Source organism: Hyla sarda, chromosome 11 (genome assembly GCF_029499605.1).
Source record: "Hyla sarda isolate aHylSar1 chromosome 11, aHylSar1.hap1, whole genome shotgun sequence".
Taxonomy (NCBI): domain Eukaryota; kingdom Metazoa; phylum Chordata; class Amphibia; order Anura; family Hylidae; genus Hyla; species Hyla sarda.
The window spans coordinates 92,822,658-92,836,870 of NC_079199.1; the positions used below are offsets into that span (position 1 = coordinate 92,822,658).

The 14,213-nt window shown below is 46.2% G+C and overlaps 1 protein-coding gene across 4 annotated transcripts in view; it reads right to left on the reverse strand.

The window, feature by feature from the left end:
* Window positions 1–1,584: 1,584 nt before the first annotated feature.
* Window positions 1,585–14,213, reverse strand: part of LOC130295069 (intelectin-1-like) — a 54,982-nt gene continuing 42,353 nt past the window's right edge. For all 4 annotated transcript variants that reach the window (XM_056545327.1, XM_056545329.1, XM_056545326.1 and 1 more), the window contains 4 exons: window positions 12,814–12,972; window positions 9,574–9,694; window positions 2,599–2,702; window positions 1,585–1,914 (listed from right to left, as the gene is read on the reverse strand). In XM_056545327.1, coding sequence (XP_056401302.1) covers window positions 1,762–1,914; window positions 2,599–2,702; window positions 9,574–9,694; window positions 12,814–12,972 — 537 coding nt within the window. In that variant the 3' untranslated portion in view covers window positions 1,585–1,761. The remainder of the gene's footprint in view (window positions 1,915–2,598; window positions 2,703–9,573; window positions 9,695–12,813; window positions 12,973–14,213) is intronic.

Here is a 14,213-nt window from a genome sequence, read left to right on the forward strand (position 1 = left end):
GAGATAGATAGATAGATATGAGATAGATAGATATGAGATAGATAGATATGAGATAGATAGATAGGTAGATATGAGATAGATAGATAGATATGAGATAGATAGATAGATATGAGATAGATAGATATGAGATAGATAGATATGAGATAGATAGATAGGTAGATAGATACGAGATAGATAGATAGGTAGATAGATATGAGATAGTAATTAGATAGATAGATATGAGATAGATAGATAGATAGATATGAGATAGATATGAGATAGAGAGATATGAGATAGATAGATATGAGATAGATAGATAGATATGAGATAGATAGATATGAGATAGATAGATAGATAGATAGGTAGATAGATACGAGATAGATAGATAGGTAGATAGATATGAGATAGTAATTAGATAGATAGATATGAGATAGATAGATAGATAGATAGATATGAGATAGATATGAGATAGATAGATAGATATGAGATAGATAGATATGAGATAGATAGATATGAGATAGATAGATAGATAGATAGATAGATATGAGATAGATATGAGATAGATAGATAGATAGATAGATAGATAGATATGAGATAGATAGATAGATAGATAGATATGAGATAGATATGAGATAGATAGATATGAGATAGATAGATAGATAGATAGATATGAGATAGATAGATATGAGATAGATAGATATGAGATAGATAGATATGAGATAGATAGATAGATATGAGATAGATAGGAGATAGTAATTAGATATATACCGACCTAAAGAAGACTAAAAACAAAAGCACTGTTTGGCCCGTGGATACATTTTATTATTTATTAGGACATGTACAGAAATAGGGCCTAGATACAACTAAAGCCTCCCCCCACCCCCACCCCAACATGGTAATAGAAGAATAATGCCTACAGTGATGCCAAAGAACATTCAAAAAGTAGGACCCTTAAAGAGAACCTGTTATGATCTTGTTAAATTGTATAATCCTCCCAGGTCACCGCCCCCATCATGATAAACCACCCCCGGCCTTTATTTTTATTATTTTTTAGTTTTCTACCTTGATGTTCCTCTGTATTTTCTGCTCAGTCTCAGTCAGATTCACAGACTGGGAAGGGGCGTTCCCCAGCAGGCGTGACATCATCTGAAGCCATACAGGGGAGAACTTCCTCCCTCACTCTGCTACACACAGTCCAGAGCAGTTCAGTGAGGGAGATGAGCTATGATTGGCTAAGGCTGCACCCCCCACCTCAGCATTTCCTGATTTTGGACTTCTGCCAGGCCAGCCGGAGTCCAAAGTCTGTGCAAAAGATGGGGGGGGATGTGCTCTGGTCAAGTAGGGAGACACCTAGTGGCAGCTTTCTTAAACACAAATAAAACATTTTTTTTTTTAAACTTTTTTTTATTAAATTTTTTAACCAAAGTACATTAGAAAGATTTTTTTTTTTATTTACCATAAGGAGTGCAATGGCAAAAATTCGTTTTAACGAGAGTGCACATTTAAGTAGTGCAGCGGTCTCCAAACTGTGGACCTCCAGTTGTTGCAAAACTACAACTCCCAGCATAACCGGACAGCCGTTGGCTGTCCGGTTATGCTGGGAGTTGTAGTTTTGCAACAGCTGGAGGCCCCCTGGTTGGGAAACACGGGCCTGAAGACATGCTGGTGGTTTGGTGTCTTAGAATGAGCTTACAGCTGGAGGTCCACGGTTTGGAGACCACTACAATGCTGGCTATAGTATTCGTGTGAAGGATGACATATGTATGTATGTATGCAGGCGTACTAGCGGTAGAACAGCAGGACTGCAGCGTCTGTGATTTCTTTGCTGGAACTCCACCCGGTATGTGCACCGTATCCATCCCAGTCCAGAGAAGTGAAGTCTCCACACTGCCGGGTGAGACCCTCTCCGACATACCCTCCTCCTCCAATACAGTGCTGCAACAGAAAAGGCGACGTCGCTTAGTTCTCAGACCCCCGGTGATGCGTTCTACATATGAAAGCCTTAACTGGACTACGCTACCTGCTTTAGGTCTTCTATAGCAGAAGTCTCTATCCCAGTCCTTAAAGGGGTACTCCGGTGAAAAACTTTTTTTTTTTTAAATCAACTGGTGCCAGGAAAGTTAAACAGATTTGTAAATTACTTCTATAAAAAAAAAAAATCTTAATCCTTCCTGTACTTATTAGCTGCTGAATACTACAGCGGAAATTCTTTTCTTTTTGTAACACGGAGCTCTCTGCTGACATCACAAGCACAGTGCTCTCTGCTGACATCTCTGTCCATTTTAAGAACTGTCCAGAGTAAAAGGTTAATCCCCATAGCAAACATATGGTGTTCTGGACAGTTCCAAAAATGGACAGAGGTGTCAGCAGAGAGCACTGTGCTCGTTATGTCAGCAGAGAGCTCTGTGTTTCAAAAAAAAAAAAAGAATTTCCGCTGTAGTATACAGCAGCTAATAAGTACAGGAAGGATTAAGATTTTTTAATAAAAGTAATTTACAAATCTGTTTAACTTTCTGGCACCAGTAGATTTAAAAAAAAAAAAAAAAATGTTTTTCACCAGAGTACCCCATTAAGTAAAATAAGCACATATATGCTGTACAATAGAAACAAGATACATACTTGTTCGGCATCACAGCCGGTCACCTTCATTCCGGGACAGAGTGCCAGGGCAGCCCCTTCATTGTTTATTGCACGGAATTGAATGAAGCCAGCGATAAATTGTGCTGTGAAAGGGACATAAATGTGACAATAATCAAATAAAATGATGCCGCTTGGTTCCTTACTTTGAACCTCAAAGCATTAACCTTCAGAAGGTCACTCATGGACACATTTAGGAACTTAAAGGGGTACTCCTCCCCTAGACATCTTATCCCCTATCCAAAGGATGCAGCACCCACCTGTTGCGGCTTCCGTTGGAGGCTTCGGCTCCCGACCACGGTGACGTGAGATCGTGACGTCACGACTCCGCCCCCGCGTGACGTCACGCCCCGCCCCTCAATGCAAGACTTGGACAGGGGCAGAGTCGTGACATCACGATCTCCCGTCATCGTGGTCATGAGGCGTTAGGATGAGAGCCTCCAGCGCTGCCGGAAGCCGCAACAGGTGGATAGGGGATAAGATTTCTAGGGGTGGAGTACCCCCTTTAAATGGGAACTCCCCTGCCCCAGCATTCGTTACATTTTGTTCTGAACACTGGGTGCGGGCGGCGGGGTTGTGACATCACGAACACGTCCCCTTGTGACGTCACGCCACGGGGTGCGGGGTGTGACGTGACACAGGGGCGGAGTCGTGACGTCACGATCTCCCGTCACCGTGGTCATGAGGCGTTAGGATGAGAGCCTCCAGCGCTGCCGGAGGTGGGTGCTGCAGCCGAGATCCCGGGGGTCCCCAGCGGAGGGACCCCCGTGATCTGAGATCTTATCCCCCTATCCTTTGGATAGGGGGATAAGATGTCTAGGGGTGGAGAACCCCTTTAAATGGGAACTCCACTGCCCCAGCATCCGGTACATTTTGTTCCGAACGCTGGGTGCGGGCGGCGGGGTTGTGACATCACGAACACGTCCCCTTGTGATGTCACGCCACACCCCCTCAATGCAAGTCTATGGGAGGGGGCATGATGGCTGTCACGCCCACTCCCATAGACTTGCATTGAGGTGGCATGGTGTGACGTCACAAGGGGGCGCGGCTGTGACATCACGACCCCCACAGTCCGCACCCAGCATTCGGAACATAATGTTCCAAATGCTGGGGCAGTGGAGTTCCCCTTTAAGGCCTAACCATGAAGATGCCTCCATACAGTGAAGGAAAAAATGATTCGATCCCTGGCTGATTTTGCACGTTTCCCTGCTGACAAAGAAATGATCATTCTATAACTTTAATGGTGGGTTTATTTTAACAAAAAATAACTAAATACAGAAAAACAATAGTTGTGAATTGATTTGGTTTTAACTCAGTATTTGACCCCCTATCAGTCAGTAAGATTTCTGGCTCCCAGGGGTCTTTTATACAGGTAAAAAAAAAAAAACTGAGATTAGGAGCACTCTCTTAAAGGGAGTGCTCATAATCTCAGCTTGTTACCGGTATAAAAGACACCTGTCCACAAAAGCAATCAGACAATGAGATTACAAACTCGCCGCCATGGCCAAGACTAGAGATGAGCGAACTTACAGTAAATTTGATTCGTCACGAACTTCTCGGCTCGGCAGTTGATGACTTTTCCTGCGTAAATTAGTTCAGCCTTCAGGTGCTCCGGTGGGCTGGAAAAGGTGGATACAGTCCTAGGAAAGAGTCTCCTAGACTGTATCCACCTTTTCCAGCCCAAGGGAGCACCGGAAAGCTGAACTAATTAATGCAGGAAAAGTTATCAACTGCCGAGCCGAGAAGTTCGTGACGAATCAAATTTACTGTAGGTTCGCTCTTCTCTAGCCAAGACCAAAGAGCTGTCCAAGGATGTCGGGGACAAGATTGTAGACCTACAAAAGGCTGGAATGGGCTACAAGACCAACCTACATGTTTTACTGGGGAAAAATAGAGGTTCTTACCTTACCATTTTGCCAAATAGTGTGTACCATCCCACCATGGTAAGTTGACCTAATTTGGGACAGATACCTGTATACTTATTTCATACAATAGTTGTGTATTAGGAAGTGCTGACCAATTTTAGCTTTTTATGTTACGTATGGGGAGGGAGTGGCTGCCTCCATCTTGGTTCGTCCACTCTACCCAAGTGAGGGATGTGCTCGACCTTACACAAATTTAACTCTCAATCTCCCTCGGTCGGGGGCTCCATGCATGATCTCACCTCGTTGAGTTTCAATAATCAGGAGAACGGGGAGGAATCAGCCCAGAATCATTTAGATGGGAACTGGATGGAAATGTTGAGACCAAAATCAAGCTGTTAGGCATCAACTCGACTCGCCATGTTTGGAGGAGAAGGAATGCTTCCTATGACCCCTTAAGAACATCATCCCACCCATCAAACATAGAGGTGGAAACATTATATAGTGGTCCCTCAACATACGATGGTAATCTGTTCCAAACGGACCATCGTTTGTTGAAACCATCGTATGTTGAGGGATCTGCGCAATGTAAAGTATAGGACAGTGGTCTTCAACCTGCGGACCTCCAGATGTTGCAAAACTACAACTCCCAGCATGCCCGGACAGCCAACGGCTGTCCGGGCATGCTGGGAGTTGTAGTTTTGCAACATCTGGAGGTCCGCAGGTTGAAGACCACTGGTATTGGAGGTTATACTCACGTGTCCCCGCCGCTCCGGACCGTCACCGCTCGTCATCGCTGCCCTTGATGTCGCCTTCCATCGCTGTCGCCGCGTCCCCGAGGTGTCCCCGACGCTCCGGCAAGGCCTCTGCTTCCCCGGCATCCTCGCTCTCCGTCGCCGCCATCACGTCACTACGCACGCCGCTCCTATTGGATGACGATGGAGAGCGCCGACAAAGCAGGGGATCCCGAAGAGGACGCGCCGGAGCCCCGAGGACAGGTAAGTGATCGTCACCGGACCACACGGAGCACCGTAAATGGCTATGAAGCAGTCTGCGCTGCCGGATAGCCGTTCATGCGATGGCCCAGACATACATAAGCATCGTATGTTGATGCTGTCTCTGATAGACCATCGTATGTTGAAATGATCGTATGTCGGGGCCATCGTAGGTCGGGGGGTCACTGTACTTCAGGAGTGTTTTTCTGCTAAGGGGACAGGATAACTTCACCGGATCAAATGGACGTTGGATGGGGCTATGTACCGTCCAGTCTTGGGTGGGAACTTCCTTCCCTCAACCAGGGCATTGAAAATGGGTCATAAATAAATGTTCCAGCATTACAGTGACCCAAAACACACAGCCGGGGCAACAAAGGAGTGGTCCACAAAGAAGTGCTAGGAAATAGTTGCGCATTGCAAACTAAGGCCCTTTTCACACTATAAAATGTATCCGTTTTAAAGATCCGTTCAATGTGCCATTATAAAAACCCTTAAAATCTGCCGTTTTATAACGGAAAATTGAACAGATCTTTAAAACGGATTAATTTTATAGTGTGTGAAAGGGGCCTAAGACTATATAGTCCTCAAATGTGCCAGATTTACCACAGTGGCATGTTAACAGACTGTCTAGGCTTACAAGTTTATAGACTTGAAGACCAACTAATAGTAGACTTAGAGGGGTACTCCACCGCCAGACATGTTATCCCCTATCCAAAGAATAGGGGATAACATGTCTGATCGCAGGGGTCCGGCTGCTGGGGCAACCTGTGATCTCCTCCGAGGCACCCCAGTCATCTGGTGCACAAAGCAAACTCCGCTCCATGCCCGATGACTGATGATCACAGCCGCCACGGCCCCCTCACATAGACATGATGTCACGATCATGGCTGGGCCCTCCACAATCAGACATGTTATCCCCTATCCTTTGGATATGGGTGGAGTACTCCTTTTTATGGGGATTCTTTTTGTTTTATTTTTTTGATTGACCAATCTGTCCTTTTATGTTCACATTGGCATTATCACTTTAACCACCCAGAGCATACATGTATGCAGCGTACTTAAAGGGGTACTCCGGTGAAAAACATTTTTTTTTTTTTTTTTTATCAACTGTTGCCAGAAAGTTAAACAGATTTGTAAATGACTTCTATTAAAAAATCTTAATCCTTCCTGTACTTATTAGCTGCTGAATACTATGAATACTACAGAGGAAATTATTTTCCATTTGAAACACAGAGCTCTCTGCTGACATCACGAGCACAGCGCTCTCTGCTGACATCTCTGTCCATTTTAGGAACTGTCTAGAACAGCATATGTTTGCTATGGGGATTTCCTTTTACTCTGGACAGTTCATAAAATGGACAGAGATGTCAGCAGAGAGCACTGTGCTCATGATGTCAGCAGAGAGCTCTGTGTTTCAAACGGAAAAGAATTTCCTCTGTAGTATTCATAGTATTCAGCAGCTAATAAGTACAGGAAGGATTAAGATTTTTTAATAGAAGTAATTTACAAATCTGTTTAACTTTCTGGCACCAGTTGATTTAAAAAAAAATAAAAAATAAAAAAAAAGTTTTTCACCGGAGTACCCCTTTAAGCGCTAAGCTTGCTTCCTACCCGGTAAGTAACAGCTGCTATTGGCAGATAAGGCTCACTGACAATACTCACCTTAGTCAGGCTGTATAAGCAGTTTACCAATTAAACGGATCAATCCAATGCTATAGCAGTGTAAGCGTTAGCAATCCAGCGATTGCTTCTAGAGATGAGCGAACTTACAGTAAATTCGATTCGTCACGAACTTCTCGGCTCGGCAGTTGATGACTTATCGTGCATAAATTAGTTCAGCTTTCCGGTGCTCCGGTGGGCTGGAAAAGGTGGATACAGTCCTAGGAAAGAGTCTCCTAGGTCTGTATCCACCTTTTCCAGCCCACGGGAGCACCGGAAAGCTGAACTAATTTATGCAGGATAAGGCATCAACTGCCGAGTCGAGAAGTTCGTGACGAATCGAATTTACTGTAAGTTCGCTCATCTCTAATTGCTTCTAATAGTCCCCTATGGGGACTAAGAAAATGGTAGGAAAAAAAAAATATCTTTATAAACAATCCCCTCCCCTAAAAAAAAATTCAAGTCACCCCCCCCCTTTTCTCATTTTCCTAATAATGTCCAAAAAAAGTGGTATTGCTAAGTGTGAATATATCCGAAATTTTTAAATATAACGTTAATAACACAGCGCAGTGAAGGGTGTAAAAATAACATACCAAATGCCAGAAGTGCAGATTTTTGGTGACTTCATAGATAAAAAAGAAATAAATAATAAAAAAGTGACCAAAAAGTCCCATCTATGTGGCGCAAAAACATTAGTACAAATACAGCGCGGTATATGAAAAAATAAAAGTTATAGGGGTCTGGGGGGTCAGCATATCAGCATGGGGCAATTTAAGGCATACTTATTTTCGACAAAAAATAAAAAATAAAAAAAAAGGTAAAATTTTTTTCAAGTAGTCAAATAAAATAAAACCGATATACTGTAAATTGGGTATCCTTGTAATCGTATTGACCTACAGAATAATGGTAATGTTTCATTTTTACTGTAAAGTGCACGGCGTAGAAACAAAACCCCCTAAAATTGTATTGTTATTTATTTTTTTGTTTCATTTTACTCCCACACAAAAAAAAAAAAAAAAATACATATATATATATATATATATATACAGTGACCCCCCCGACCTACAACGGCCCCGACATACGATCATTTCAACATGCGATGGCCTCTCAGAGGCAGCATCAACATACGATGCTTTTGTATGTCGGGGCCATCGCATAAACGGCTATCCAGCAGCGCAGACTGCTTCAGCTGCCACCGGATAGCCGTTTACGGTGCCCCGTGTGGTCCGCTGACGATCACTTACCTGTCCTGGGGGCTCCGGCACGTCCTCTTTGGGATCCCCTGCATCGTCGGTGCTCTCCATCGTCGTAATCACGTCGCTGCGCACGTCGTCCCGTCATCCAATAGGAGCGGCGTGCATAGCGACGTGATGGCAGCGACGGAGAGCGAGGATGCCGGGGTGCAGAGGTCTTGCCGGAGCGTCGGGGACACCTCGGGGACGCGGTGACAGCGATGGAAGGCAACATCCAGGGCAGCAGTGACGAGCGGCGACGGTCTGGATCCGTGGGGACAGGTGAGTATAACTTCCTCTACCAGTGGTCTTCAACCTGCGGATCTCCAGATTTTGCAAAACTACAACTCCCAACATGCCCGGACAGCCGTTGGCTGTCCGGGCATGCTGGGAGTTGTAGTTTTGCAACATCTGGAGGTCCGCAGGTTGTAGACCACTGTCCTATACTTTACATTGCACGGATCCCTCAACATACGATGGTTTCAACAAACGATGGTCCATTTGGAACGGATTACCATCATATGTTGAGGGACCACTGTATATATTTAAATTTTTTTGCCGTAGACTTTGCCATAACATAAGTGATGTCATTATAAGGTAAAATTGGTCCCGTATAAAACAAGCCCTAATATGAGTCTGCAGTGGAGAATTGAAAGTGTTATGGCTATTAAAGGAGTAGTCCAGTGGTGAACAACTTATCCCCTATCATAAGGATAGGGGATAAGTTGCAGATCGCGGGGGTCCGACTGCTGGGGCCCCCTGCGATCTCCTGTACGGAGCCCCGACAGCCCGCGGGAAGGGGGCGTGTCGACCTCCGCACGAAGCGGCGGCCGACACGCCCCCTCAATACAACTCTATGGCAGAGCCGAAGCGCTGCCTTCGGCAATCTCCGGCTCTGCCATAGAGATGTATTGAGGGGGCGTGCCGGCTGCCGCTTCGTGCGGAGGTCGACACCCGCTATCTGGCCGGAGAGCCGGGGCCCCGTACAGAGAGATCGCAGGGGGCCCCAGCGCTCGGACCCCCCACGATCTCAAACTTATCCCCTATCCTTAGGATAGGGGATAAGTTTTTCACCAATGGACAAGAGGAAGAAAAAAAAAGAAACCCTAAAATGAAAAATCGAGCCCTAAAGGGGTTAACTTCATATTTCTAGAAATCTATTTTTTTTCACATGTTGGTTATGGCGGACAGTAAAACATTAATTCTTACTTCTTCCATTGGGTGAGTAAAACCTGGCAGTCTTTTCTGCATATCCATAGTCGTACACTACGGGTGCCGCTGGTCCATTATGTGCCAGACAGGTTCCTGCTTTAAAAGTCACCGGATATTTCTAGAGAATGAATGAGTTAATATGGTGAATTTGTGGTAAAGATTAAAAGAAGATTGAGATCAAATGATGTGTTAAAGGGGTACTCTGTCCCTAGACATCTTATCTAGAGATGAGCGAACTTACAGTAAATTCGATTCGTCACGAACTTCTCGGCTCGGCAGTTGATGACTTTTCCTGCATAAATGAGTTCAGCTTTCAGGTGCTCCCGTGGGCTGGAAAAGGTGGATACAGTCCTAGGAGACTCTTTCTTAGGAATGTATCCACCTTTTCCAGCCCACCGGAGCACCGGAAAGCTGAACTAATTTATGCAGGATAAGGCATCAACTGCCGAGCCGAGAAGTTCGTGACGAATCGAATTTACTGTAAGTTCGCTCATCTCTAATCTTATCCCCTATCCAAAGGATAGGGGATAAGATGTCTGATAGCGGGGGTCCCTGCGGCACCCCAAACATCCGCTGCACGGAGCGAACATCACTCCGTGCCGGATGACTGGCAATGCAGGGGCGGAGGCTCGTGACGCCACGGCCGGGCCAGCTTGTGATGTCACGGCCACGCCCCCCTCAATGCAAGTCTATGGGAGGGGGCGTCACGAGCCTCCGACACTGCACCCGACGCTCTAAATGAAGGCTGGGTGCAGCAGGGAGATTGCGGGGGGGGGGGGGGGGGTCCCCAATGAATTGGGATTGAGTGGACTAATATGTTTAAAGGGGTACTCCACCCCTAGACATCTTATCCCCTATCCAAAGGATCTCCCTGCTGCACCCGGCTTTCGTCTAGAGTATCGGGTGCAACACCAGAGGCTCATGAGGTCACAGCCACGCCCCGCTCGTGAGGTCACGGCCGCGCCCCCTCAATGCAAGTCTATTGGAGGGGGCGTGACGTTGTCACGCCCCCTCCAATAGACTTGCATTTAGGGGGCGAGGCCGTGACCTCACGAGCCTCCGACGCTGCACCCAACGCTCTAAACAAATGCCGGGTGCAGCAGGGAGATTGCGGGGGTCCCCAGCGGCGGGACCCCCGCGATCAGACATCTCATAGGGAATAAGATGTCTAGGGGCGGAGTACCCCTTCCTCACTATGTAGAATTATACATCTAAGGGTGGGTTCACACCACGTTTTTGCAATCCAGTTCCCGTGTCACGTTTTTTTTTAAGGAAATGTATCGCTAAAAAACGTACGCAACCGTATATGCAGGATTCCGGTTAAAAACCGTATTATGATAAAAAAAAACGGATATACGGTAGTATACGTCTGCATACGGTTTAGTACGGTTTTTAGCGATACGTTTCCTTCAAAAAAAACTTTCGGAGCCAACTGCGCATGTGCAGATTCGTAAGCCGTATTGTGAAAACCGGATGTAACCGTAAGTGTATCCGGTTGAATCCGGTTCTCATAGACCACCATTATATAAAAAAAAAGGATACGGTTTTTCAAACGGACTTCAAACCGTAGTAGACTACGGTTTGAAGTACGGGAAATAAACGCTTTTAACAAAGCGTATGCAACGGTTAACATACGGTTTGCAATACAAAGTCAATGAGTACGGATTGCAATACGGTTCCATACGGTTTTGACGCTCAAACCGTATACGGGAACTGTATTGCAAAAACGTGGTGCGAACCCGGCCTAAGTCAAGGGTGGGGAACCTCTTCTTCATTCAAGGGCCAAACTTCGCTTCCGGGCGAAACCAGACCCGCCGTGATGTCCAATAGTTGCATCATGTGACTAATCAGGCAGCTATTGGACATCATTTGTGGGCGTGGTTTCGCCTGCACGCAATGATGGGGACGACCATCCGTTTCCCCCCGTCTCGGAACAGTAAACCAAGCAATGGAAGGGGACTGCTGGGGAGTGGGAGGGATAGGATCTTTTCTGTTCCCCTGACAACTGCTGGAACGGCTTTTTTTACGGTGAGGCTGGCCATTATATACTCTCGCAGAACAGCGGCGTGCCACAAGTATTGATTCAGCAGCCAGTGCCACGTGGGCCACAAGAAATCGTGTAGTGGGCCAGAGGTTCCCCACCCCTGATCTAAGGGAATTGGCTCAATATGGGGGAGATTTATGGAAAAAAAAAAAATCTGTGCAGAGGAAAAGTTGACCAGTTGCCCATAGCAACCAATCAGATCGCTTCTTTCATTATTCACAGGCCTCTTTAAAAAGGAAAGAAGCGATCTGATTGGTTGCTATAAGCAACTGGTCAACGTTTCCTCTGCTCAGGTTTTGATGAATCTCCTCCAAGGTGTCTTATAACTCCTCACTTAAAGGGGTTACTCCACCCATAGACATCTTATCCCCTATCCAAAGGACAGGGGATAAGATGTCTGATCGGGGGGGCTCCCGCCGCTGGGAACCCCCGCGATCTCTGCTGCAGCACTGCAGTCATCCAGTGCATGGAGCAAACTTCTCTCCGTGCCTGATGACTAGCAATGCGATGACTAGAGATGAGCGAACTTACAGTAAATTCGATTCGTCACGAACTTCTCGGCTCGGCAGTTGATGACTTATCCTGCATAAATGAGTTCAGCTTTCAGGTGCTCCGGTGGGCTGGAAAAGGTGGATACAGTCCTAGGAAAGAGTCTCCTAGGACTGTATCCACCTTTCCAGCCCACGGGAGCATCTCAAAGCTGAACTCATTTATGCAGGAAAAGTCATCAACTGCCGAGCCGAGAAGTTTGTGACGAATCAAATTTACTGTAAGTTTGCTCATCTCTAGCGATGACGTCATGGCCATGCCCCCTTATGACGTCAAGCCCTCCCCCTTAATGCAAATCTATGGGAGGGGGCGTGGCATCCGCCACGCCCCTCCCAAAGATTTGCATTGAGTGGGCGTGGCTGTGATGTCATGAGGGGCGTAACTTTGACATCACAAGCCACCGGTGCCGCAGCTGGCATTCTAAACGAACGCCGGGTGCAGCAAGGAGATCATGGGGGTTCCAGAGGCGGGACCCCCACAATCAGACATCTTATCCCCTATTCTTTGGATAGGGGATAAGATGTCTAGGGGTGGAGTACCCTTTTAACTCTTACCCCCCACCCCTTTCAACATCTGAAGAATTTAACATTAATTAAACCTAAAAATACACCCCTCATCTCAGGAAAGGATTGGGCAAATGTTACCTTGTATAAATAGAATAGGTTTCCACCTTCATGTTGTAGGAAGCCAGTGTCTGTCCGATACCTCTGTAAGGAGGAGTTCTTCCATAATTCCAGTGGAGTATCATTAGGCACATGCCAGACACTTACATCTTTTGAGAAGATATCATAATATCCAGGATTCTAAGGATTCAGTGGGAAATAAATGTTCGCAAATTAGATTCAAAGGTCACTGTGGATCAGAATATTGGGAACATGGGGCAGAAAGGGAAGATATATGGAACTACATGCCGACCGGCGCATGATGACCCTTGACCGATGAACCTTACAATGTGACAAACACATAGGAGATGACAGATTGGATAGCTGGACCCTGACCCCTAATAGCCTCAACTCTCTTGTGGAGATTTATCAAAACTTGTGCAGAGGAAAAGTTGACCAGTTGCCCATAGCAACCAATCAGATCGCTTCTTTAATTTGTAAAATGGCTTCTGAAAAATAAAAGAGGCAATCGGGAGGTGCTCCACTGCCCCAGTGTTCGGAACATTTAGCTCCGAATGTTGGGTGCGGTCTACGGGGTTGTGACATCGCCCCGTAGACCGCACGCCCTCTCAATGCAAGCCTATGGGAGGGGGCGTGGCGGCTGCCACGCCCCCTCCCATTGGCTTGCATTGAGGGGGCGTGGTCGTGACGTCCCGACCCCGCAACCCACACCCAGCGTTCGGAACAAAATGTAGTACCCCTTTAAAAGAGGCAGTCCAACTACATATATGCATTGCTGTAAGGGATCTTCACAGGTTCCTTCTCCATGGTGAATAAAACAGCTAATTAGAGATTTGTTACTCATGGTTGTTTGTGCTATGATTTCCTATAGAAGGGCGTAGGGTGGTTAGGTTTGTGGCGTGGAAGTCATGTAGGCCCATCGGGAGAAGAGTAGATGCAGAAGAGCCCTTGTTCAACTTTCCTCTGACTTTAAGTGAATACCTCTTCAATGTAGACTGATAGCACCTTGTGGATGTATATTTATTTACACACTGCTCTGAGTCTTACCATGAACAACCCAGAGCTGGCTTGTGCAGCAGATTAACTGGAACTGGTCCCCTGGCAGAGCAAGGGTAAACCTATTTCTGCACAGCAGGCATGCTGACAGAGTGAACCTCACAGAGACTCCTTCACTGGCCAGGCTTAGACACTGACTAGAGTACTTGGTCCCAGCCCACTGGGGAGAAAGGGTTAAACTTTGGGACTTCTTTCACAGAAATTTCAAAAGGTTTCTCCAGGAAACCATGTAGGAAGGTCATGTGACCTGCTTATTCTAAGCCTACCGGGTATCCACCAGAGGTGGCAGCACACAGAATACAAAAATGCACAAAAAGTGGTCTTCTGCACAATAAATGTAATACAAAAAAAATCTGTCACAGTAA